Below are 22,756 nucleotides of genomic sequence, written 5' to 3' on the forward strand. Positions count from 1 at the left end.
TTCAAATTGATATTTGGTCTATAAAAAATGTAGTTTAAACCAAATTAGGTATTATAGGATCGAGAGTGTGTTATTTTCATAGAGGCTAATGCGGAGGTGGAGGGGGAGTTGAAAGGCAGTTCTCCAAATGATGTTAGTAATTCATGTATGGTTTGTTCTATGTAGACCGCGTTGCCCCAACGATATTCAGTACTTTTCATTAGGCAATAAATATGAGACAAGAAAGAGAATTTTTATCTAAAATAGGTTAAAGCATTTTGCGAATCATTAGTTAGGCATACTTATAGGAATCTGAGAAAATGCATAAGCAGCCAAAATTCTCAAATTAATATCTATTGAGAATTTCTTGGAATTGTAATCCAACTTCTTGGCGTATATAATTTAGTGATCTATTATTTGCAGAATGTTTGATTTTGTGGATCACTGCTTTGATAGATTGCCAAATTCGGGTTTTAAATGATAAAAATTAAAATAATTGCCTGTGCGTAAATATGATTTGAGATTTTGAAGCGATGACAGGTATCATTTTGGAAGCATTTGTCCGGGCAGAATGTAGAATGAGGGAATTGTATGCTGATCAAAGTGTATATTACACCGAAAATATCTTCTTAGAACAACAAAAAAAAAAAAAAAAAATAAGAAGGCTCAGTTGGGGCTTCCAGGCACTTCGTGCCTTCTAGGCCCTTGAAGATGTTTAGTATAAAATGAAGTTCTTATATAGCGGGTCTTGCCATGGAGCTTTTCAGCAAATTAGTACTTATGTTTTCATGTTTTGTCAAGACTTCTCGTAAAATCAGACAAAAATAATGTTAGGTAGAAGGTTAGATATAAACCTCTTTTCTACCTCTTTTCTACGGCTCGTTGAAATTTTAAGACTTCTTCGTACACATGTTTTGGTCACTTTTCTGTCATTTTCGGAAAAACATTTTTATATATTATATATAATGAATTTTACAAAACCACCGTTTACCTTCTTTGGAAATAGAGTAAATGTAAAGATATTTATTGAGAGAACTTAAGAAACTACCGAATGGTCTAACATTTGTAGATTGTTGGGTGGAAGTTTCTATATATCTCATTTTGTGCCATACAATATTTCCTGACTCAAAGATCTCGTGATGAAATAATGTAGATAAATCTAAATTAAAGAATCTTCCACGTAGATCTTTGCTTGCAAATGACATTTTAAGCATTACAAAAGGCCCAGCCGAAAGTGATGATGAAGATAAGCATTAATTTTTTTTTATTTAATACCATTTAAACGTTCAATAATATACTACTCATAACTATTTCAGATAATTTTTAAAGTATAATATGTTTTAAATGTTGTATCTTCTAATTTTTATAGGATAAACTTTTTTTGATAATTGTGCATAAATATTAACAAACTTAGCTAGGGTAGTCGAGGTTTTCAGTGTTCATAAAGTGTTGACGAATAATATAGACTTTTGGCATTCGTACTATAATTTATGGAAGGAGTACATGGTAAAAATCCAAATTCTAGTCATGAAAGTGCTAACTAAGGTCTATTTTGCGATATCTTGAAATAAGAATAATGAATCAAATTACGGACAAGTCTTGTGTACTGTGGCATTGCGTTCCACTTAACCCAATACTTGTGAATTTGACACTTTACAAAACCGTTAACGTATATTTTACAACACAAACGACAACACTAACTTGACCTTAAATATTTACAAAGCCGCCAACCACTTCACTTCACTAACGAACTCACTAATGTAAAATAAACGTTCTCACTATCGTTCTCACTAACAACTTCACTAATGTTCTCATAAATTTTCCTCAATATCTTCATCATCAGTGTTAACCCTATTGTAGTCATACTTGAAGCCATAAACTTTCTCTAACTTCTTAACGTACAATTTACATAACTTACCTTCGTCATCGTATGGTTTAATGATATAACTATTTCTATCTTTATAAACAGTCAATGAAAGTCAACTGGTCTCGGATGTATTTGAAAGAACATGTTATGCTCAGGAAGGAAGAATAAATGTTTAAATGTATGTTTGTTATATGTTTTGATTTGTATGAGTTGCTTTTGTTCTGTCATTTATATAAAAATAAACGTTCTCGCTAAATAATAAAATAAACTTAAAAATAAACGTTGTCAGAGGTGAAAAATAAATTTAGGTGAAGTGGTGAAATCTCACCTCTTTTTTCACCTCTTTTTTCACCCGTTGAATTCATTACTTTATAACTCTCTTCCTTTCTCCAACTCTTCTAACTTCTTCTTAAGTTCAGCAATGTTGTCCTCATGAAGTTTAATCTTTCCTCAAATACCTTCTTTATCTAATGTTGCTTTATCTTTCTAAACTGAACTCTACCATCCTTCATAGTATGAACGTAAAAACCTTCTGGAACCGCTCCTGATTTAATGTATTCTACCAAAAATTTTTGTTTCATTGCTTCAGTGACTTTAGTCGTCATTTTACTCTAAATAAAAATGTTCAAATAAAATAAAACTAATTATTTTTTCAGTAAGGAAACGCAGGAGTTTTACGATTTATTTGAGGAGTAGGTTCTGGTTTAAATGTTGGAGTCGGTTTTGGAGTTGACTTTTGAACAGGAGTTTGTACTTTCATAGGTTCAGGAGTCATTGAAGGTGTTGTTTGTGAAGGCGTTGGTTTTGACGTTGGTTTTTGGCGATGGTGTCGGAGTTTGTTCAAATTCAGCTACTTCAGTATTATTTATAACATTTGCTTTGTTTCTTTTCAACATCATTACTGCTCCTGCTGTAGCTAGCAAACCTAGTGGGAGACCATATCTTATATAAGGACTTGACCAAATGCTATTTTTGACAGGAGCTGGTGGAACACCTAACCTTGGTGAGACTGCTCTTTGCCATTGTGCAGCTCGTAAGAAATATTCAATAGGTGCTCCATAATCGTTTGGTAAAGTTTGTTTCACAGATGGTGAAGGTTCACGAGAGCTTGATGAAGAACTCATTTATAAGCTTTAAAAATAAACGTTCATCCTTTATTCCTCACTGTCGTCCGCTGCTAAGTTATAGTCGTCAAGTCTTATTATTGGTATGCCTGACTGTCTTACTTGTATTGCAAAGCAACAATCCCTCATAAATCCAATAAGTGGCTTTGGTACATTTTCTGTTGCTAGTTCAATAGGTCCTTTAACAGACAATTTGTATGTTATTGGAGCAGTAGATGTTTGACCTTGCTGGAAGCAAAAGTCCACTTCTGTTGGAAAACCACATAAGAAATGTGTGTTGTCATAGCTATCCCATTTATGTTCCACACTACCATCATCCACCAATGACATATAACATCTTCATTAAATCCAATCATATCATTGTTTGTATTGCAAGCGTTCGCAACCATTTCATAAAATACAGGTCCATATGATTTTTCAGGTTCTGCAGGCATATTTCCATAAGCTCCCATGGAAAGCTGAAGATATTTAAACTTAGGGTTCTCAAAATTAACATAATAGTTGTCTTTCTTTCTAAATAGTGCCCAAATACTTTTAACATTAATAGGCGTATAAGCTGCTGTAAATGTTGCACTTGAACTATCTGTATTCTTTGAGAATGAACCATCCATAGGAATCCAATCCATAACTTTAACAGGAAAACATAAAGCCTCGTTTGTATAATGTTCTACAAGTTCTGTATAAATGTTAGGGTCTAAAGAGAATGACTTTGGATGAATAAAACATTCATTAAAATCCATCTTTGTTCGAAATAGTTGCTGGTTACAGTTGTAATAGTAACTGTTCCACTAGCTTCAGTTGCACTCGTTATCATAGTGAATGGTTCATTCCATGGAACAAATTTATTTGTCGGTGGATTTGAACCTGAAGCAAATGCAACTTTAAGAGTTGGATTGAAAGCAATGATATCATTTACAGATATAGATGTGCATTGTAAGGCGTCGCTACTGAACTTTACTTTAAGCTGAATGTTTCCTGCAAAAGCTGGAATAAATCGAATAGGTTCTAATGGAAGGAATCTTCTAACAGGAATTCTTAAACGAAGCTTAAAATCAAATGATTTTCCTGCTGTAATTGGACCACAACAATTTGTCCTGTTCTGCATGTTCCCGAATGACTCCATACATCTTTATGTCGAGTCTTTGAAAAAACATCGACTTTCTTTATTTGTTCGGTAGTTTGTGAGTTTGAAGTTATATATGCTTCTTCTCTTGCGTTGTCTTGAGAATATACGATACGACCATTTGCAAGGATTTGATATCCAGCAACTGCATAGAAAGCGTCATCGAAACCAATCCAAAATCCTGGTGGGTTTGTTTTATTGGAACCTGAACCAATTTCTTTATCTACAATAAATTGACCTTCCATTTTATACGTAATGAATGTATTGTAAAGGTCCAACATATTTTCACCAGGAGGTGAGAGATTGAATGTTACCCATGTGTTATCTTTAGCAGTTCCAGGTTGTGATGGAATCTTTGCGTCAGAATATTTTCTATTAGTGTCACCAATTTGAACTGCATTGTCTATGATATCGAAATATGAGCGAATCTGATGAATATGCTCTGCTGGAGTAAATTCGTTTAACTGTTCGTTCTGCATGTATTTACTTCAGATAAAAATATCTATTTACTTCATTATTCTCACTCTTCTTCTTGGTATTCGTGGTGGAAGTTGTTTCTTGACATTTTCAATGAACTGTACATTCTCTTTTGTCTCGACTTCTTTCACTGGTGGGTCAGGGTTCTTTGACTCGGTTTGCTTTTCAATGAAATTCACGAACTTTGCAATAAGCTCTTGGTTCGTTATTGAAAGTACATCTGGCTTCTTTTCTTCTTGTTCTTTTGGTGGCTCAGTTTGTACAGAAGGTTTTATATGGGCTTCGCCTGGCTTCACCCTTGCCATGCACCTTAATGTTGTCGCTCTCTGTATTCGCTAATGGAACCTTTCTTTTTCTTACATATATTTTACCATCTTTACTCTGACTTACATAATAGAAAGGATGTTGTATTCCTCTGGCGTCATTTAATATAATAGACTCTCGTTCTGATTTTGACAAGCTCATTTTACATCGGTTAAAGTTTTAATTTAGTTTTTTTATCTACAGTCAAATGACTCAGTCAAATCCTACGGACAAGACCCAAGGGGTCATAGATGTTGAAGCATTGAAGAAAGAAATTCGTGAACAAATTTTATCCGAACTGAAGGAACAAAAACCAGAACAAAAGCCAGAGAGACCAAAGAGAAAACTTAGTGAAAAACAACTAGCTGCATTAGCTGCTGGAAGACAGAAGAACCCACGTTTGCTGGCGAAAAAAGCTAGAGAAGAAGCAAAAGCAAAGGAAGAACAAAAAGCAAAGGAAGCTGAAGCAAAGAAAGAGTAAATGGTTTATTTTTATCCAAACTAAATGTATAGACAAAATACCTTTATCTGTTGCGTTCAGTAGTGAAAACCCTGACGTCAAAATAAAGGGGAACAGAGTAACGTTTAAGTTTCCAACAGACTGGATTGTGAACATAAATGAAGAGAAGTACATTGGCATAACATCTATGTATATAACACGTGCTTTCAGAAAGGTTGACTTTATACTTCAAGTCGAGATAGAAAATGACGAACAGTCTTTAAGCGCCCAAAACATTCACATATACAAATACTTTAAAGACGATACAACATTGTTGCAATGTATGATTTCATTTAATGAGATGTTCGAGAAAAAGTTCAATATTGAAGTACAAACTTTACAGCCTTTACGTGAGTTTCTTGCACAACTGAAAGAAGAAGGTAGTCAGCCACAACTTATAGACTTTCATTATGAATTTAATGAAAATGAAGATGGAACTCATGACTGTCAGTTTTGTATATATCACCATTCAATGAAGTCGCTAAAAGAAAGAAAATCCATTACGTATAAGGTTTCAAATCTCTGAACCAATGATGACTTCAAGAATGTTTTCAATTATGATGCAATACTTCCGAGGAAAAATGAATTTTCAAAGATTGTAACACCTGGCATTTGGGATAGAAAGCAAGCTATATTATATTCAAACTTAAGTAAAGGAGTTGAAAATGAGTTCATTGGTCATACAAGAACTTCACCACTTCCTAACCCTAAATACTATAAATTAACTGGCTTCAATCGTGAGTTTTGGATAGACATGTTCTCCACTCATGACCATAAATGTCCAGTGTTCTTGCCTCCAGACCATAAGGACTGTCTCTACATTGAAGCACAACTCTTAAACTCTACCATCGCAGTATTGTAAAATCTACGCTAGCTTTATTTTTATCACGAATGACCTCATTCATGACCTCATTGCTGACAAAAATAAATGACCTCAGAACTTCAACTTACGAATAAAGCTTGTTTTAGTCGTTATTGAAAAGTTGAACTTTTCAGCAAAGCAAGGTTGACATGACTTACATAAGTCGAATGCAATCTCTTGACCATCATAAAGTGCTTTGTAAAGTTTCATTAAACTGAACTCAGAGTCTTTGTCATATGTTCCAACAGGTATGTGAATGTTCTTATCTTCATTGTAATAGCATTGTATAGCTTCAGGAAACATTTCATTAGCGGTTAAAGCAATAACATCTTGCTTCACGCCTTTCATTCTGCAGTGAAATGCAACTTCATTTAAATCATTCGTGAGTAAGTCTATGTAGGTCTTCTTTCCACAGAAAATACTTTTATAAGCTAAACTTTGTTTTCCAGGTGTTATTTCTGCAAAGTCGCTATGAAATTGACCAAGGTTCTTTCCTATAAGTTCTCTACCGTATCTCTTCTTAAACTCTGCTGCAAGCTTTGGGATGTCTTCATTATATAAGTGCATACTGTCGGTATCCTGGTAAAATATTTGAAGACCCATGTCCTCTGCAGTACAGAATACTTCATTCATAATACGTTTTGACATAGACAGAATATTAACACCAAGTGGACAGAAGTTAAAGTGTCTGCAAATGCTTTTCGTTAGCTTGAAAATAGTTTTATCTGAACCATCCAAACCTTCGAACTTCACTATATGGTTGTAATTTCTTATAGCATATCTTATAGCATCTTTGTCATCTACTATGGTTATTTTTTGACTCAATAGGAGATAGAATAGTTTTGCCATAAATGCTGTTCAGAATGAGTTTTATAATTTCTTGTAAGGGGTTTTCTTCTTTCTTATACTTTAACCTTAACTCAAACAACTTCTTTACTTCATCTCTTATTCTCATATCTCTGTTTCCATCGTAATAGTATCCTTGCAACACTTCACATTTGACACCTTGATATTTTATGAGGTCTTGTAATGTTATATGGTCAACATACATGAGACAGCAAGTGTTTGAACTTCTTGGAACGTTAAGTTCTGGATTTAGTTCAGGGTCGCAAACTATTAAATGAAAGTGTCTGGGTATACCAATCTCTGTTATCTTAATGAGAACAAAGAAGCCAGACATAAACTTTTCACCAATGGGTTCCTTTTGGTCATCATCGAATAAATGTCTCATGAGATACTCTGTGTTTAACATTTCTTCCTTCAATACTTTTGGAATACCTTCTAAAGTATAAAGTCTTGCTATAGCTGAAGGATATAATGAAACAGTGTCGAAGTCAGCAATGAGTTTCTTTTTGCTCTTTTGTTTCATGTTATCTGACAACATACATCTTCCACCTTGAATGCATCTCGAAATAAATTCTCTTGGTTTATTTGAGAGGTCATAAAGATTTCCATTCGGGAAGTATACTCTGTTCTCAAACAATTTGTTAGCAATTGAACAAATACTAACGTAGTCATAAACGTTTAAATCAAACTCTTTCAATAAGTCATTGCGGAACTTTACAAAACCTTCTCTTAAAATTCTTACATCTTGTTTGCAGTAAAACGTGCTATATTTTTCTAAGTCGAAGTGGTTCTCATCTATTCTGCAACCTTTGATGGAATCTATGTTTTTCATAAATGTATCTGCATCCCGGATAAACTTACATGCTTCAGAAATGACACCAGTTCTGTTGTCATTTGCTAACAAAACACTGCTGTAGTAGTTATATGGAAATACTTCTTTCGGTCCTGTTTGTAAGTTAAACATAGCAGGAAATAGTTTAAGCTTCTTATTTATAACACTGTAAGAGTCTTTTATAATAATTGCCCGTCCTTTATATAAACCAGTTATTTGCATTGTTCGTGAACCTTTAATGATGGGAGTTCCTTTCACTTCTGTCATGTGTCTTAAGATGAAGTTTATGTCATAACTGAGGTTGTGAAAATATATTAAACTCTTGTCAGGGAGTCTTTCCAAAAATTCTGTTGCACAGTTTTGACCCCAAATGCTTTCACTCACTGAACCATCTTCACTGTCATAACAGATGTTAAAAGCTTTATGAAAGCCATCCGTACTACACTCAAAGTCAGCAAAGAAAACGTGCTCAGGAATGAATTTACATTTAGCTTTATTTACTTCTTTTGACTCTGCTTTCTTCTTCAGTTGTACACAATACTTTGGAGCATATGTCAAATCTTTAAATGGTGCAAGGTTCTGTTTATATAAGTCAGTAGTATATGTGAAAAGTTCTCCATAAGAAATAGGTTCGAAATATTTGCACTCCCACAATTTTTCATAACATCCCATAACGGTGTTGTTCTATCATAACGAACTACATATTTATCTTCTCTCTTTGTATAAATCTTCATCTGTTTCTCAATGTTCATTCCACCACAAGCTTTGAGAATTTCTTTATAGTTTCGAATGAAGTATGTTGTCATTGGAAGTCTTTCATTTAGCATGTAGTGGTCTTCAACAAGAAGTAAGTCAATAGTTCTAACAGTTTCGCATTCTTTTGGTATATATCTCTTTATTTCATTATGTCTTGAGTCATTGAAATAACCAATGGTAACATTAAATGCTATACCTGTTGCGTCAGAAATTTCTTGTACTTTACTTTGAGGAAAGTCTCTAACACGAATGACTTCTCTCATGTGGTCAATAGTTTCTTCATTTACTCCAGCCTGAATGCAAGCATAAACGAAACAATTGTCCTCTGTCATAAGTGTTGCAGTTCTTTTGTTCAGTTCATTGAAGATTTGGTAGCGTTCAAGATTTATAGGTAATGTGCAAAGATACTTCCATAACTGACCGCTTCTCTTCTTATAAAACTTCTTTTCACCATTATCTTTCCAAAAGCTTTCTATAAGTGCTGGGTTTCCTGTTTGCTTAAGAGCTTCCAAAATGGCTTTCTGGTCATTTGTCAGTGTGCTTTCATCTCTATATGGTCTCTTTTTTGGTTTGCCTTTCTTTACATCTGACATCGTTAAGCCTTCATATTCTGTTAAATCATACATCTTTATTTCAGTAAGATTCTTTATGTTTGTCAAGAAGAAGTCATAGTGCATTTCAACAATACCTGCAGCATTTGCTTCTATCTCTGATATAAAGTTCTCCTTCAAGAGCTGATGTAGTAATGTTCCAATATTATTGAGGTTTAACGTAGAACATTCATACTTTCCACCAAGTTTATAACATACCATCCATCTTTGTTGTGAGTTTATTTTAATTTTCTCTAAGAGTCTCATGAAAACCTTACCGAAATGTTTGTGTAAATATTCTCTGTTTGGTTCATCTAAAGCTTCGATGTTAAAGTCAATGAGTCTATTGCCTGACTTCACATTTCTCTTCCTATTCTCTTCATCTTTCTTTAACCATCTCTCACCTTCTTTTGGTTTGTCGTCAATGGAACGAATGACATCGTTAGCTTTGCGAACTTGTTCTATAGCACTTTTAAACATCTCTCTTCTCTGTTGTTTCAGTGTGTCGTCTCTTCTTCTTGTTTCACCAACGTTCGCATTTGTTATGTCAAACATCTCTTGACGAAATCATAAGAGCTTTACTATGACCAACGTTCATGTCACTTGACGAACATCATGCGAAAGAGCTTTACGAGTATGACCAACGTTCGCATTTGTTATGTCAAACATTTCTCTTCTTACTTCATGAGGTACTGAACGTCTATGATATAAGTCAATAGCAATGTCATTTAAAGGAAATGCTCTTGCATGGACTTCGTCCTCGCCGCGTTGCGGCTTTATGAACTCATGAATTCTATCATAACTTATTGCACCATTGTAGTCTTTAATGAAGTCAGCGAGTGCTTTTTTGTTTGTCGCGTAATGTTTTGCAACATCTATATTAGCTTCTGTAAGAAGTTGTTTTATTTCCGAGTGTTCTAACTTAGACAACTTCCGATACATCTTTAGTAGGAAATAAAAAAATATTTTTTCGAAAAAATAAACTTAGAAAAATTATTTCTTTATATATTTGCCATTCCGAACTTCGAAAAGATGTTTTATACCAGCATAGAATTTTCTCTAGAGCTTGGTCTTATATCGTTTTCATGACAATATTTTCTATATTCTTCATATAAAGCCTTTTTTTCATACATTTTATAAGGACAATCTAACCAGAATAGCGCATATCCATTTTCGTTATCTAGGTCTCTATATGTTTGTGGAATTTCGCTTTCTTCTGTTTGTAGAATTTCGCCTTCACTATTTAGTTCTATGTATATATATTGTGGAATTTCGCTTTCTCTATTTAGTTCTATGTCTATATATTGTGGCTTAAAAGGATGTGGGCAAGAAGGGTCTGGCGCTATGTAAAAAGTTAATTTTTCTGTCATCTTTTCTATCGGATAAAAAATATTTTTTGAAAAATTAGATTACATTTTTTTAAGTTATTTTTCAAAATAATTTAATATTTTATTTTAATGAAACACATGCAAGATTGCAAGTTCTTTTCATACAATGCTCTCGCTACTGCCATCAAGAATGAGTTCAATGGTTCTGCAAACGTTAATGTTATCTTTAACAAGAAGTTTGTGAAAGAATCTAAGTTCGGTCAGTATGTCAGACCATTAGCTATTGTCATTGACCGCAAACGTTATACTTCACAAGAGTTAGCAGTAGTTTTGAAACAAAAGGGTTTCTTCGTGAATGTCAAAGATACTCATTATACTGTTATAAAGAACTCCAACATTGACTTCTTCAGTATTGCTATGAATCTTTCCGAACAGAAAGAATATAAGAAGGGTGAAACAAATGTGAAATATTATCCTTCATCTCTGAAGACAATAACGAACAAAGATGTTATACAAAAGTTCTTACCAAAGGTTGAAGAAGCTTCTATTGACATTGACGAAGGAAGTGAAATGGTTGAAGAAATTGACCCTGAAGCTATTTAACCAAAAATATATTTTTGGTGAAGAGGTGAGATTTCACCTTTTTTTCACCTCATTCTCTCTTCGTTAATGTTGTCGTGACTTCTTCGTTAATGTTGTCGTGACTTCATTCTTCCTCTTTGAAGTTATCGAAATATTCTGTTATTTTTTCCTTCAGTAATGGTAAGTCTTCTTGGAAGGTAAGTATTGTGCAACCTTTGATGTCATAGTGTGTTTGAGGAAGAGTATTTTTGACAATTTCTTTTATTTGCTCATTCGGTGTCATTGAAATCGGTAAGTTTTCACGATAGAACCAGTTTCTGTCAGATTTATATATTTTAGCAAGGTCGTAAAAGCTTTTGTTGTTTCTTCTGACTAAATGCAACATAACCATATCTCTGTCTTCTTCATTCTCCAACTCTTCAGTATAAATCATATACTTATAGTTCTTTTCCTTTCCTTTTGGTACTGAACGCGGTATTCTTTTCTGTATGCTTTTGTCTTTGGATTCAATGACTTCATCTTTTGCTTGAAGTTTCTTTTCCATCTCTCCACGTTCTTGTCTGTGAAGTTCGTCAAGAAGTTTGTAAATATTCCAAGCATAACGTGGTGAAGCCCACATTGCAACTGCATTTACTAAAAGTCTATGAACATAATATCCTCTCAAACCGTTTGGCAATTTTTCACGGTTTTCATAGAGTTTTGGCGACTGGGGTTTTATACCCACTCGCTGTGCTTCGCTGTTTTCAGAAAAAAGTATGTCTCGCTGTGCTTCATTTAATAGTTCAATAGTGCTTTGGTTCCTAAACCAGTCTTTAGGAAGCTTAGTATCTGGAGCAAAACAAGCCGTCAAAATACTTTGCATTTGGTACATGTCGTCTTTGACAGAACGAATGAGTCTCAATTGTTTGTTATATTGTATGTATTCGTATTCTTCATTTATGACTTCATGAACGATAGCAGTTGTTGTGTTCTCTAATGTTGACATATCTGTCTTTACATACAGGATAAAAAAATAAATAAAATAAAAACTAACTTTATTTTTTCTATCTTTCACAAAAGACCAAAAATAAACGCTTTACATGTATTTTTCAGCAACTTCGTCAAATAATTTTATAGCTTTATCTATCTCATCTACTTCAAACGTTTCTTTACCTTTTATGGAGCACCATACATTTTCTCAAACTTTTCAAGTAGTTCTGTTTCAGCAGCTCTCATATCGTTAACGAACACAACCTTGACTCTATTGACTGTACTGTCATATCTTTGAGTTATATTATATGTTCTTCCTATCTTATATCTCTTTGTATTGAAGTCCTTCGGTTTCTGAACGATGTAAAGTAAGCCTTCACTGCAACGTTCCGTATCGAATGAACCATATGTTATGAAGTTATATCCAACAACTGGGTCTAACCATAACAAAACTATTGGTATAAGACTTTTGTCTATAAGATATGCTGTAGTTCCATAGAATCTTACCGATATCATAAGCTTAGGATTTCTTGTCAAAATTTTCTGAGTAGAAGCAATTTTAACCCAGTCGTGGGATGTTTTCTTTCCAGATGGAGATATAATGTCTGACAAAGAATATTTGTTGTATTTCTTTGAGTATCTTACGTTTAAATCACCTATTCTAACCACTTTGGTGTCATTGTCTATCTTTTTAACTGTTTCAAACTCAGTGTTTGACATTTTTGTTCTTACATACAAAATAAAAAAATAAATAAAATAAAAACTAACTTTATTTTTTCTGTCTTAAGGAAATTCATGAAATTTGGTCATTTTTCAGCAAAAATATAATTTAGGTGAAGAGGTGAGATTTCACCTCTTTTTTCACCTAATTTTTCACCTCTTTTTTTCACAAGCGTTTTACATGGTAAACGTTATTTTTTAAATTTTGTGAAAACTCAACGGTTTGACACATGCCCTAAAAATTATTTTACTCAGAATTTTGTTGCTGAATTCAGCAAAAATATAATTTAGGTGAAGAGGTGAGATTTCACCTGTTTTCTCACCTAATTTTTCACCCTCAGCCGCTAAGCGGCGAGACCCAAAGGGTCTTGACTTTGTCATAACTTCTTCGTAAATGCTTTGTCATAACTTCTTCGTAAATGCTTTGTCATAACTTCTTCGTAAATGCTTTGTCATAACTTCTTCGTAAATGCCTTGTCAAGATTTCATCGTAAATGCTTTGTCATGACTTCTTCGTAAATGAGTGTAAATGACCAAAAATATAATTTAGGTGAAGAGGTGAGATTTCACCTCTTTTTTCACCTAATTTTTCACCTCTTTTTTCACAAGCGTTTTACATGAATTGTACGATGTATATTTGAAATCCTAAACAGTTTTGTAGCTTCTATTTCTTCGCTGAGGATATCAAAAGTTTTAACAATGCCGAAAGTCTCTTTATATTTCTTCTTGACGTCAGATAGAAGGAAATCTTCTACTGTTGGATAGTTTTTGTTCAGAAATGCTAACATGTCCATTTTATCTTCTGCTGGCTTTTCTGCTTCTTTCTTTAAGTCTGCATAGTCGTTTCGCATTCTTTCTATCTCTTTGACGGAGTAGTTATATTTCCTTATTGCTGCTTTACATTTTGAACATTGTGGGTTCATTTTTGCATTATACATTGAAATTTGACCTGCTAGAACAACTAAAGCGTCAATTGCTCTCTTCATCTCAAACATAGCGGGTCTTAGTTGTTCGTTCCATACTTTGCCTCTTCTATCTTTATCTCTTATTTCCCAAACACATTCAGCAACTAACGAAACAAAGTTGTCGTAGGTCTTAAATTCTTCAGATTTATATATGTCAGAAACATTCTTATATACCATATCGCAATCTTTGTCCATAACTTTATGGTTGCAATGAAAACCAAGGAATTCATAATTTACTTTACGTATGAACTTCTTTATTTCTACTGAGTCAGTTGCTTTGACTTCAATTTCGTCGAATTCAGGAATAGTTAGTTTTTGATGCTGAATTTCAGGTAGTTTAGGTAAATGGTCGATGAGGTCCTCCATTTCATAAAGATACTGTTCATTTGTTTCATCTTTCGCACTACAGTCTAAATTACTTGTTAAAAGTTCCTGCTTAATTTTTTGTATTTCTGTTTCGAAAGTAAATGAAGAAGGAATGAAGCTTTCCATCTCTACTAACATAGATGTTGGATTCATGACTAACGAGTTTGGTGAAGTTGTTGTGGACAGAGTCCCGCCGTTCGCGGCTTGAATTGTTGTTGTGCCGATTGTTGAAATCATATCTTTTATACAAAATAAAAAATAAATAAAAATAAAACTAACTTTATTTTTTCTATCTTAAGGAAATTCACGAAAATTCAAGAGGTGAAAAAACAGGTGAGAAAACAGGTGAAATCTCACCTCTTCACCTATAATATATTTTTGGTCTTTTGTGAAAATTCACGAAAATTCAAGAGGTGAAAAAACAGGTGAGAAAACAGGTGAAATCTCACCTCTTCACCTATAATATATTTTGGTCTTTTGTGAAAATTCACGAAAATTCAAGAGGTGAAAAAACAGGTGAGAAAACAGGTGAAATCTCACCTCTTCACCTATAATATATTTTTGTCTGATTTACATCTAATGAAAAAGTTTAGAAGAATTTTCTTATTCTTTCTGGCATGTTTTTATCTTTCCAGTACTCCCGCTCTAATGGTCCCAGATGAGTTGGTTTAGATTCTCTCAAGTTCTTAGATGGTATAACATCTTCAACGCCTCCTTCATATCTTACTTTATAAGTGTCATCGTTTATGTTGTAGTCAAGTATTTCAATAACCACTCCTCGCTTTGCTTCGTCAATGGTTTCAGCAAGTTTGCCATTACTACTTTCGACTAATTTATGACGAGGGTAAAATGCTATGGAGTCGTCAGCAGCTTTTATAAGATATCCATTACCTTGCGTAGAGTCTACGATATAATAATTTCGACTTAACCTTAAACGTTTCTTTGTCAACGGTTTGTCGTCAAGAACTACACGAACTTTTGTTCCAGGAATGAGAGTAAATTGTGTTGAATTTCTGATATTTTGTGTTTGGCTTCGTTTCTTTGTATATACTTTTCTTCTTGTTGTTGTGTCATTGAATTTGGTGTATGTCCTGTTGTAGAATGTGTTGAGGAATTGTAAACTTCGATGAAATGTTTCATTGTTTCTTCGGTAAAGTCTCGCTCTTGATTTAAATCTCTGAGAGTCCTTATGAAGCGGTTAATGATACCGAGTATGTTATGGTTATGGTCTTCAGTAGTGTAGTGAGTTATGTTATGCTTAATGAGAAATTCTGTGATTTCGTTGCTGAGGTATGCACCGTCTTGGTCTGATGTTAAAATACTTGGGCTATGTTCTGCTACAAACTTTTGTAAAACTCTTAACACTTCATGAGTTCCTTTATTTCTCATTATATACGCAAAAGCTTTGCGAGTGTTAACATTAATGAAGATGAGGAATGGTTTATGTCCTCCTTTTCTGCTTTGAATGAGAGTGTCAAATTGGTATGCGTCAGGAGTGTTGGAGTAAATTGGTAAAAAGTAGTCGTAAGGATTTATTTTTGTTTGATGTACAACATTTTTGTCAAAGAACTTTTTAACTTCAGCTCTGTTAGTAAATCCCCAACTCTTTGCAGCTTCATTGAACTTCTTAAATGACCTCCATGGATGTTGTTCGAATACTTCTTTCAAGCTCATTTATGTAAAGTTAAAGATTTTAACCAACTCGTATCCAAGCGTGCATTGTTATATAAGGAGGCATATAATCTTTTCCATTACCTGCTGGGTCTGTAATACCAGCTACAACATGTGTATGATTTCCTGCAGTTCCACAGAAAATACCTGTGCTAACATCTTTGGGGTCATCTGAGATATCATATCTATTCATTCCCTGTCTATTCGAACCCGCTGCAAGATTTATATAACCTCTTTTTGTTATTGAATGTGAATGGTTTCCTTCCACAGATGTTCTTCCACTGAACCTATGCATATGTGAAGGAAGGTTTTCAATACCTATTTTCTTTGAACCTCCCATCTTCATTGACTGCGTATTAGTGTAGAATGGAAAACTGTCAACTATTTCATACCATCTACCACCAAATAAAGTGTTTGGATTTATTGGATTCATAGACGTATAAACAGCTCCTATAGGATATATTAAATCATATATGCTCATAACTCTATAAACATATTCTAAAGAACTTATGTCATTAAATACCATTTGGAATACTACATTATTCGCAAGTTTATCGTAATGAATTCGATCAATGATTTTGTCACCTGAATCTAAAATTTTTGCCAATTTACAAGCTCCAATTGAAACAGAGTACTCATAGCTTAATTCATTAACTATTTTGACTTTACCTTTAAAGTCTAAATAATATTTATCATATTTTGGAGTATTATTAAAGAATTCATTCAACATCTTTTGAACTAATGGTGTTCTGCATGTTCCTCCAATGGGAAATACTGCTGATATAGTTTCTGCTTCAACTTTAGAACCTCTTATTGCATTAAACAAAACTTTTCTAGATTTTTCAATTTCATCTGAAATTAATTCTTCATAATGATTCCTAAAGATGTTTACCTTCAAATCGTATCCACTTGCGAAATCTTCAATTGTAATTGTTGCTTTTGATTCTGCACTTAATTTTATTTTTGCTTGTTCAACTTCCAGCATCAGAATTCGTGCAGAACGGTCTGGTATTGTCGTTATATCTTTATTTTTAGATTTAAAAGTGTTTAAAACATCTTCGTAAAGAATTAAATCCAAATCGTGCCCACCAAGATCGCTATTTCCTTCTGTATACAGAACTTCAAATTCCTTTCCTTTTATTTCAACAATGGAAACATCAAGGGTTCCAGCACCATAATCAAAAATGAGAATTTTCTGATTATTTGTTTGATGCTCAGAAAAATATGAAAATGCTGCAGCAGTTGGTTCATTTATGAGCTTTAAACATTTAATTCCGGATTTTTCTATAGCAGAAATAGTATCACGACGCTGATTTGAATCAAATTTTGCAGGAACTGTAACAACGCATGAATCTATAGCATGACCGAATTTTGAACGATATGTTTCACTGACATAAGAAAGAATTTGAGCTGAAACATCATCTGGCGACAAATATATTTCTTTGCTTATATCTCCATTTTGAAATATAAGTTTATAAGTAGGTTTTCCGTTTTTATTGACAATATCCATTTGATTTTTATGGGAATAAACAAAATTTTTGACATTTGGATGGTTAAAATCTCTTCCAAGTAATTTTTTGGATCCGAAAATCAAATGTTTGTCATAATTCGCTGAAAATTCTCGAATATTGTTTTTGAGTTTAGGATTTAGTGTATTATTGCTGAAATTGTAAATTTCGTAGATATAAGATGGTAAGATTGCTGACGTTTCGAATACCAACTGCTTAACAGAACCATTGTCAGAATAGGAACATATTGTATTTGAAAATCCGAGGTCAATGCCTACAATATGTTTCATTAAATTTGATAATAATTTCAATTGAAAATCGTTTTACGACTTTCGAGAATCGATTGATAATTATCGGGATCTGGTTTCCAGTATAGATGTTTCCTTAATTTTGGTAATGGATTTAGACTATGTAGATACTCGATGACTAATAGACAAAGAATGGAAGAAAACTGCACGAACGATTTCGAGATAATTTTATTAGAATTTATATTCTATTGTTTGACCTACAAATTAACATATTTGTACTATCAATCGTTTGACAGAATAGATTTTCTGTAATTGTATGTTTCGGAAAATTATTGAGAATTTTTCCTAAGATTCTCATTCTACTAGACATTTATGAGTTGATTCCCTTATTTGACTAGTAACAACAGAAGTTATAGCTTCAGGAAATTTGAAAAGAAATGGCACCATAAAGTCGATCGTTTTTCCTATAAAAAATCTGCCCAGAATTTCGGTTTTTCCCCCTCAAAATTTGGCAAATCTGGTAGACTTGGGTATACCCCCTTCCATAAAAGCTAGCATTTCTGACACCTATATGTCAAATGTGCTTAAGGCGCTGGACTTCTTGAAGACCCTTACTTGCCCTTCAAGCTAAAGAATCAGTATCCAAAATATTGTTATTCAAGAAACTTCTGGGAAATAATTTAGATAATTTCCCAAAAACTCAAGAACTTCCTTTCAAATCATCAACTCACCTCTTGGACATCAGATCTTTATTTATGTTGATAGCTGAAATTTAGAAATACAAAACCAGTGTTTTCGAACAGTTACTACAAAAGTGACCCTTTTCCATGGAAAAAGGTCATTTCTGTCGTTGTTACCCGAAAATGAAACTCTTGATTCAAATTTTATATGAAAATTACCAAAATCAAAAAATATCGAGCTAAGCATATTATCAAGGATAATCTTTAATACCCCAAGATATAAAACTTAACAGACATGAAATTTTAATAAAATATTGTAATTTTTACCTTTTTGAAATGGATAAAACAATTGTTTCTATAATCACTTATTTACCTATTCTTTTTACATCTTATTGATATGATTGTTTCATAACTTTTCCGATTTAATTACAAAATTTCAAAATGATAGTAAAAACTTTCTCGAAAAGTTTGCTTTTCGAGGAAAAAAGAACTTTATGTAGTTTACTTTTTTAACCAAAGTAAAACAATAACTTCAAATTATTTGCTGCAATTCGCGGGATTAATCGTGAATTTTTGTTATATATTGGTTATAAATTGGTTTTTAGTAGACAAATTCGTCATGCCCCTGTTTACAGCTCATTATGTTTTTGTTTTATTGATGAAATTTCAATTTGTTAAGTGAATATTGTTAAAACTCGTTTTAAGGGCAGCGATAAATTTAGAGTCTATTAATTACATCTAGGATTTCGGTGTTTTGCATTACTTTTATAATTAAAGTTTGATCAATCGCCTAACTGAGTAAATGCTTGTATGTAAAATGAATTTTTCTCGAAAACGGTCTTGCAGATTTTTATGAGAGTAAGATACTAAAATATGTAACAATTAAGGATTAATTGTATTGAAATGGTATACGATTTGCATCGGTCAAATTTTAAGCTGCACAATTTCCTTTATAGGGCTTTGTATTTTGAAAGAACAGAACGATTGGATATATTCTTATTAAGTACAAATGATATCGATTTTAAATCGCATATATATGTCAAAGTACCATGAAGAAAATTTCAATCTCTCACCACAATTAAAGGAAGTTTGGCGTTTTGTTACTGGGAAAAATCTGATTGAAGTTGTTCATGTGAATTTTTTTTCCTTGAGAATTAACGTATTTTTTCGGAACTTCTCGTTTGGAGAAGTTTTTCTAATTGATGTAATATATCAATTGATTTTGGTCTATAAAAAAGTTTTAAAAAATTAGGTATTTATTAGATCAGATGTTTATTCATTCATTAAGCTAATGCGGAGGTGGAGGGGGTTGAAAAGCATTGTCCAATGTTTGTATAAAGTCTGTAATGGTTTGTTCTATGGTACCGGTTGCCCCAACGATATCATACTTTTCATTAGCAAATAATAGAGACAAATATCTAAAATAGGTTAAAGCATTGCGAATATAGTTAGGCATATTATAGGAATCTGGAGAAAATGCAAAGCCAAAATTCCAATTAATATCTTTGAGAATTTCTTGGAATGTATCCAACTCTTGGCGTATATAATTTAAGTGATCTATTATTTGCTGAATTGTTTGATTTTGTGGATCATGCTTTTGATAGATTGCCAAATCGGTTTTAATGGATAAAATTAAAATAATTGCCTGTCGTAGATATGATGTTGAGATTTTGAGACTGAAAGTATCATTTTGGAAGCATTTGTCCGCAGAATGTAAATAGGAATTTATCTGATCAAAGTTATATTTAACCCGAAAAATATCTTCTTGAAAAAAAAAAAAAAAAAAAAAAAAAAGGTAGTGGGGCTTCCAGGCACTTCGTGCCTTCTAGCCCTGAAGATGTTTAGTATAAATGAAGTTCTTATATACGGGTCTTCCAGGAGCTTTTCACAAATTATATATGTTTTCATGTTTTGTCAAGACTTCTTCGTAAAATCAGACAAAAATAATGTTTAGGGTAGAAGGTTAGATATAACCTCTTTTCTAACCTCTTTTCTACCCTCTTGAATTTTCAAGACTTCTTCGTACATGTTTTGTCACTTTTCTGTCACTTTTCAGGAAAAAACATTTTTATTATTATATATAAATGAATTTTACAAAACCACCGTTACCCTTCTTTGGAAATAAGAGTAAATGTAAAGATATTCTATTGAGAGAACTTAAGAAACTACCGAATGGTCTAACATTTGTAGACTTGTTCGGTGGAAGTTTCTATATATCTCATTTGTGCCATACAATATTTCCTGACTCAAAGATTATATGCAATGACTTCGACAACTATATGAACCGTCTCAAACATATACCAGACACAAACAAAATATTGAAAGAGTTAAAAGAAAAGATACCTATAGGTAAGATGGAACGTATACCATTAGATAAGAAAAATACTGTCAGAGAGGTTTTGAAAAAGGCAGAGTATATTGACTGGGATAGTATATCTGCTAGACTATTATATAGTGGTGCTATAAGAGTTCATGACATTGAAACACTTATGTCAAAAGTTTTATATCTTAACTATACAAATGTTTTCAAAGAGGACATAGAAAAATATATTGAGGGTATAGAGTTTGTGAGATGTCATTGGACAGAGTTGTATGAAAAATATAAAGACAAGGAAAATGTTTTCTTTATAGTGGACCCGCCGTTCTATAACACATGGGATTTTCAATACCAAGTAGACTGGACTTTGAGAGACTCTTTAGAAACTTTAGACGTTTTACATAACCATCCATGCTTTTACTTTACATCCGATAAAAGTGGTTTGGAAAGTGTCATGAGATGGTTAGAGGACATACATGACTATGAGTTTAGATATGACAAGATAGAATATGAGAGAGGTCCTATAAACTGAAGAAAGTGTCACAATAAAGAAATTTTATTGGTAAGTAAATGTGGTTTGAAATAGGACTACTTGTTTTAGGTTTTTTCCATTGTGTCATTTATTTATTTGACGTGGCAGAAAGATATAGAGAATATGAAGATGAACCAATGCCTGCAAATGTCCAGTATATGTACTCGTAAGAGATATTTTTATCTAATATTAAATGGACGCACAGAACTTAGCGAATGCACAGCAACCTGGACAACCAAACCCAGAGAATATTCCAAATGAAGTTAGAATACAAACTGCAATGGCAAACTATGGTCAAGTGCCAACAGATGTACAAATGCAAACTGCCATGTCAAATGACGCTGCGTTAGGTTTACCACCATGGTATGCAAATATGAGATGGAAAGAGTTTTATACAAACCCTGAAGTGGGATATAAACAACTCTATGCAGATGACGCGAACACAGGAGTTGACCCAGAGTATGTTTTCTACCAGAGGAGAAATAGAATGTATGAGCTCCAGTTAAAGAATGCAATGGAACTCAACAGGAAACGTAAGAGACTAGGCGGACATTAGATTTTTACATATAGTAAAATGGGTTTCTTCAGTAGTATTGGAAACTTCTTTCGAAATGTTGGAAGAGGTATATGGAATGGAATAAAATCTGTCGGAAGAGGAATTTGGAACGGAGTCAAAAATATTGGTAAAAGAGTAGGTCAGTTCGTTGGTATTATACCTAAAGACCCTGAACCAGAAGAACAAGCTCCTGTTATACAACAGCCTGAACCTGCACCACAGTCAAGTTGGCAACCAAATCCAACACCTCAACCGTATTAAAATTATATTTTTACCGTTCGATAGTAGTTGTATATGAGACTAAGTTCTAAGTAAAACGCGTGGTATAATGGAATTATTCTTTTTCTTCCATCTGTAGTAAACCATACTTGAAAGTCTGAAATACTTCCACTCGGTGGTTCATATAGCTTTGTAGGTTTTTCGTAAAAGTCATTTGCCAAGCATAAAAAAGAGTTTTGTGCACCAGAAAATGAAGCATGAACTATAATAGCATCTGAGTCGAAAACATTTTCATATGTTCCATTAGGGTTTTCGACTTCATAAAAGTTCGGGTGTACTGGATATTCTGCAGGCTGATTTAACATCCTCAAAAATCTATACCATGCCAAGTTGTTATATTTTGTAGAAATATAAACGTCTTCTCCAAGGTCTTCTATTCTATTGATTTTAACAGTTGCATTTTTTCCTGTCATATAAATATCGAGATGGTACTCTCCTTCGTCAATGTTGTACTGTTTTGCATATTCGAGATAGATATCGTTTATTTTTTCTTGAAAAGCTTGAAGAGTTGTTTCTAAGTTTACAAGCAAACTAACTTGTAAAAGTTTTCCCTGTTCAAATTTCTCATACGTACGTTTCTCTTTGTTATAGTATCGAATTTCAAAAGCGACCGTAAATGGGAAACCATGTATGGCTTCTGAAATGAACTTCATTCTACGAAAGCCAATAGCTTTTGTGACGGATGGGTCTCTTAGCCATCTTAACGGGTAGTCAAAACGATAGCCTTCATGCTTTACGGTCTCTGTCTCAAACTTTTGACCGACATTAGTAAAAAGT

The 22,756-nt window shown here is 33.2% G+C and overlaps 10 protein-coding genes and 4 pseudogenes across 14 annotated transcripts, besides 4 other annotated features; 5 read left to right on the forward strand and 9 right to left on the reverse strand.

Moving 5' to 3' along the window:
• The first annotated feature begins 1,576 nt into the window (after nucleotides 1–1,576).
• Nucleotides 1,577–2,228: a terminal%2Cinverted (terminal inverted repeat of Maverick-1C transposon ID:TVAGG3_0040760).
• Nucleotides 1,577–16,394: a mobile genetic element.
• On the reverse strand, nucleotides 2,499–2,970 carry TVAGG3_0040770 (annotated as a pseudogene). Its single transcript has one exon. A coding segment is annotated over exon 1 (472 nt).
• On the reverse strand, nucleotides 4,600–5,035 carry TVAGG3_0040780 (annotated as a pseudogene). Its single transcript has one exon. A coding segment is annotated over exon 1 (436 nt).
• TVAGG3_0040790 (uncharacterized protein) lies at nucleotides 5,082–5,354 on the forward strand (the record flags this gene model as incomplete). Its single annotated transcript, XM_001317866.2, has 1 exon — nucleotides 5,082–5,354. The coding sequence occupies one exon, from the start codon at nucleotides 5,082–5,084 to the stop codon at nucleotides 5,352–5,354; it is 273 nt and encodes a 90-aa protein (XP_001317901.2).
• Nucleotides 6,307–6,867, reverse strand: TVAGG3_0040800 (organellar and viral DNA polymerase type B; the record flags this gene model as incomplete). The annotated part of the gene is made up of 1 exon (XM_051220726.1): nucleotides 6,307–6,867. One exon carries the CDS (start codon nucleotides 6,865–6,867, stop codon nucleotides 6,307–6,309), a length of 561 nt encoding a protein of 186 aa, XP_051105712.1.
• On the reverse strand, nucleotides 7,047–7,912 carry TVAGG3_0040810 (organellar and viral DNA polymerase type B; the record flags this gene model as incomplete). Its single annotated transcript, XM_051220727.1, has 1 exon — nucleotides 7,047–7,912. A coding segment is annotated over one exon (866 nt), but the record flags the coding sequence as incomplete, so codon positions are not given.
• Nucleotides 8,841–9,813, reverse strand: TVAGG3_0040820 (organellar and viral DNA polymerase type B; the record flags this gene model as incomplete). The annotated part of the gene is made up of 1 exon (XM_051220728.1): nucleotides 8,841–9,813. A coding segment is annotated over one exon (973 nt), but the record flags the coding sequence as incomplete, so codon positions are not given.
• TVAGG3_0040830 (uncharacterized protein) lies at nucleotides 10,716–11,189 on the forward strand (the record flags this gene model as incomplete). Its single annotated transcript, XM_051220729.1, has 1 exon — nucleotides 10,716–11,189. The coding sequence occupies one exon, from the start codon at nucleotides 10,716–10,718 to the stop codon at nucleotides 11,187–11,189; it is 474 nt and encodes a 157-aa protein (XP_051105715.1).
• On the reverse strand, nucleotides 11,293–12,153 carry TVAGG3_0040840 (KilA, N-terminal/APSES-type HTH, DNA-binding family; the record flags this gene model as incomplete). The annotated part of the gene is made up of 1 exon (XM_001297659.2): nucleotides 11,293–12,153. One exon carries the CDS (start codon nucleotides 12,151–12,153, stop codon nucleotides 11,293–11,295), a length of 861 nt encoding a protein of 286 aa, XP_001297660.2.
• On the reverse strand, nucleotides 12,286–12,857 carry TVAGG3_0040850 (annotated as a pseudogene). The gene has a single exon. A coding segment is annotated over exon 1 (572 nt).
• On the reverse strand, nucleotides 13,460–14,425 carry TVAGG3_0040860 (organellar and viral DNA polymerase type B; the record flags this gene model as incomplete). The annotated part of the gene is made up of 1 exon (XM_051220730.1): nucleotides 13,460–14,425. One exon carries the CDS (start codon nucleotides 14,423–14,425, stop codon nucleotides 13,460–13,462), a length of 966 nt encoding a protein of 321 aa, XP_051105716.1.
• Nucleotides 14,778–15,862, reverse strand: TVAGG3_0040870 (annotated as a pseudogene). The gene has a single exon. A coding segment is annotated over exon 1 (1,085 nt).
• A 3,669-nt stretch (nucleotides 16,395–20,063) lies between the features above and the next one.
• Nucleotides 20,064–20,158: a terminal%2Cinverted (terminal inverted repeat of Maverick-3 transposon ID:TVAGG3_0040880).
• Nucleotides 20,064–22,756: part of a mobile genetic element that runs on past the window's edge.
• Nucleotides 20,380–21,144, forward strand: TVAGG3_0040890 (phage tail repeat-like family; the record flags this gene model as incomplete). Its single annotated transcript, XM_051220731.1, has 1 exon — nucleotides 20,380–21,144. The coding sequence occupies one exon, from the start codon at nucleotides 20,380–20,382 to the stop codon at nucleotides 21,142–21,144; it is 765 nt and encodes a 254-aa protein (XP_051105717.1).
• On the forward strand, nucleotides 21,338–21,700 carry TVAGG3_0040900 (uncharacterized protein; the record flags this gene model as incomplete). Its single annotated transcript, XM_001299364.1, has 1 exon — nucleotides 21,338–21,700. One exon carries the CDS (start codon nucleotides 21,338–21,340, stop codon nucleotides 21,698–21,700), a length of 363 nt encoding a protein of 120 aa, XP_001299365.1.
• On the forward strand, nucleotides 21,719–21,961 carry TVAGG3_0040910 (serine threonine-protein phosphatase family; the record flags this gene model as incomplete). Its single annotated transcript, XM_001299365.2, has 1 exon — nucleotides 21,719–21,961. The coding sequence occupies one exon, from the start codon at nucleotides 21,719–21,721 to the stop codon at nucleotides 21,959–21,961; it is 243 nt and encodes an 80-aa protein (XP_001299366.2).

The sequence above is a fragment of the Trichomonas vaginalis genome, chromosome IV, assembly GCF_026262505.1.
Source record: "Trichomonas vaginalis G3 chromosome IV, whole genome shotgun sequence".
Lineage (NCBI taxonomy): Eukaryota > Parabasalia > Trichomonadida > Trichomonadidae > Trichomonas > Trichomonas vaginalis.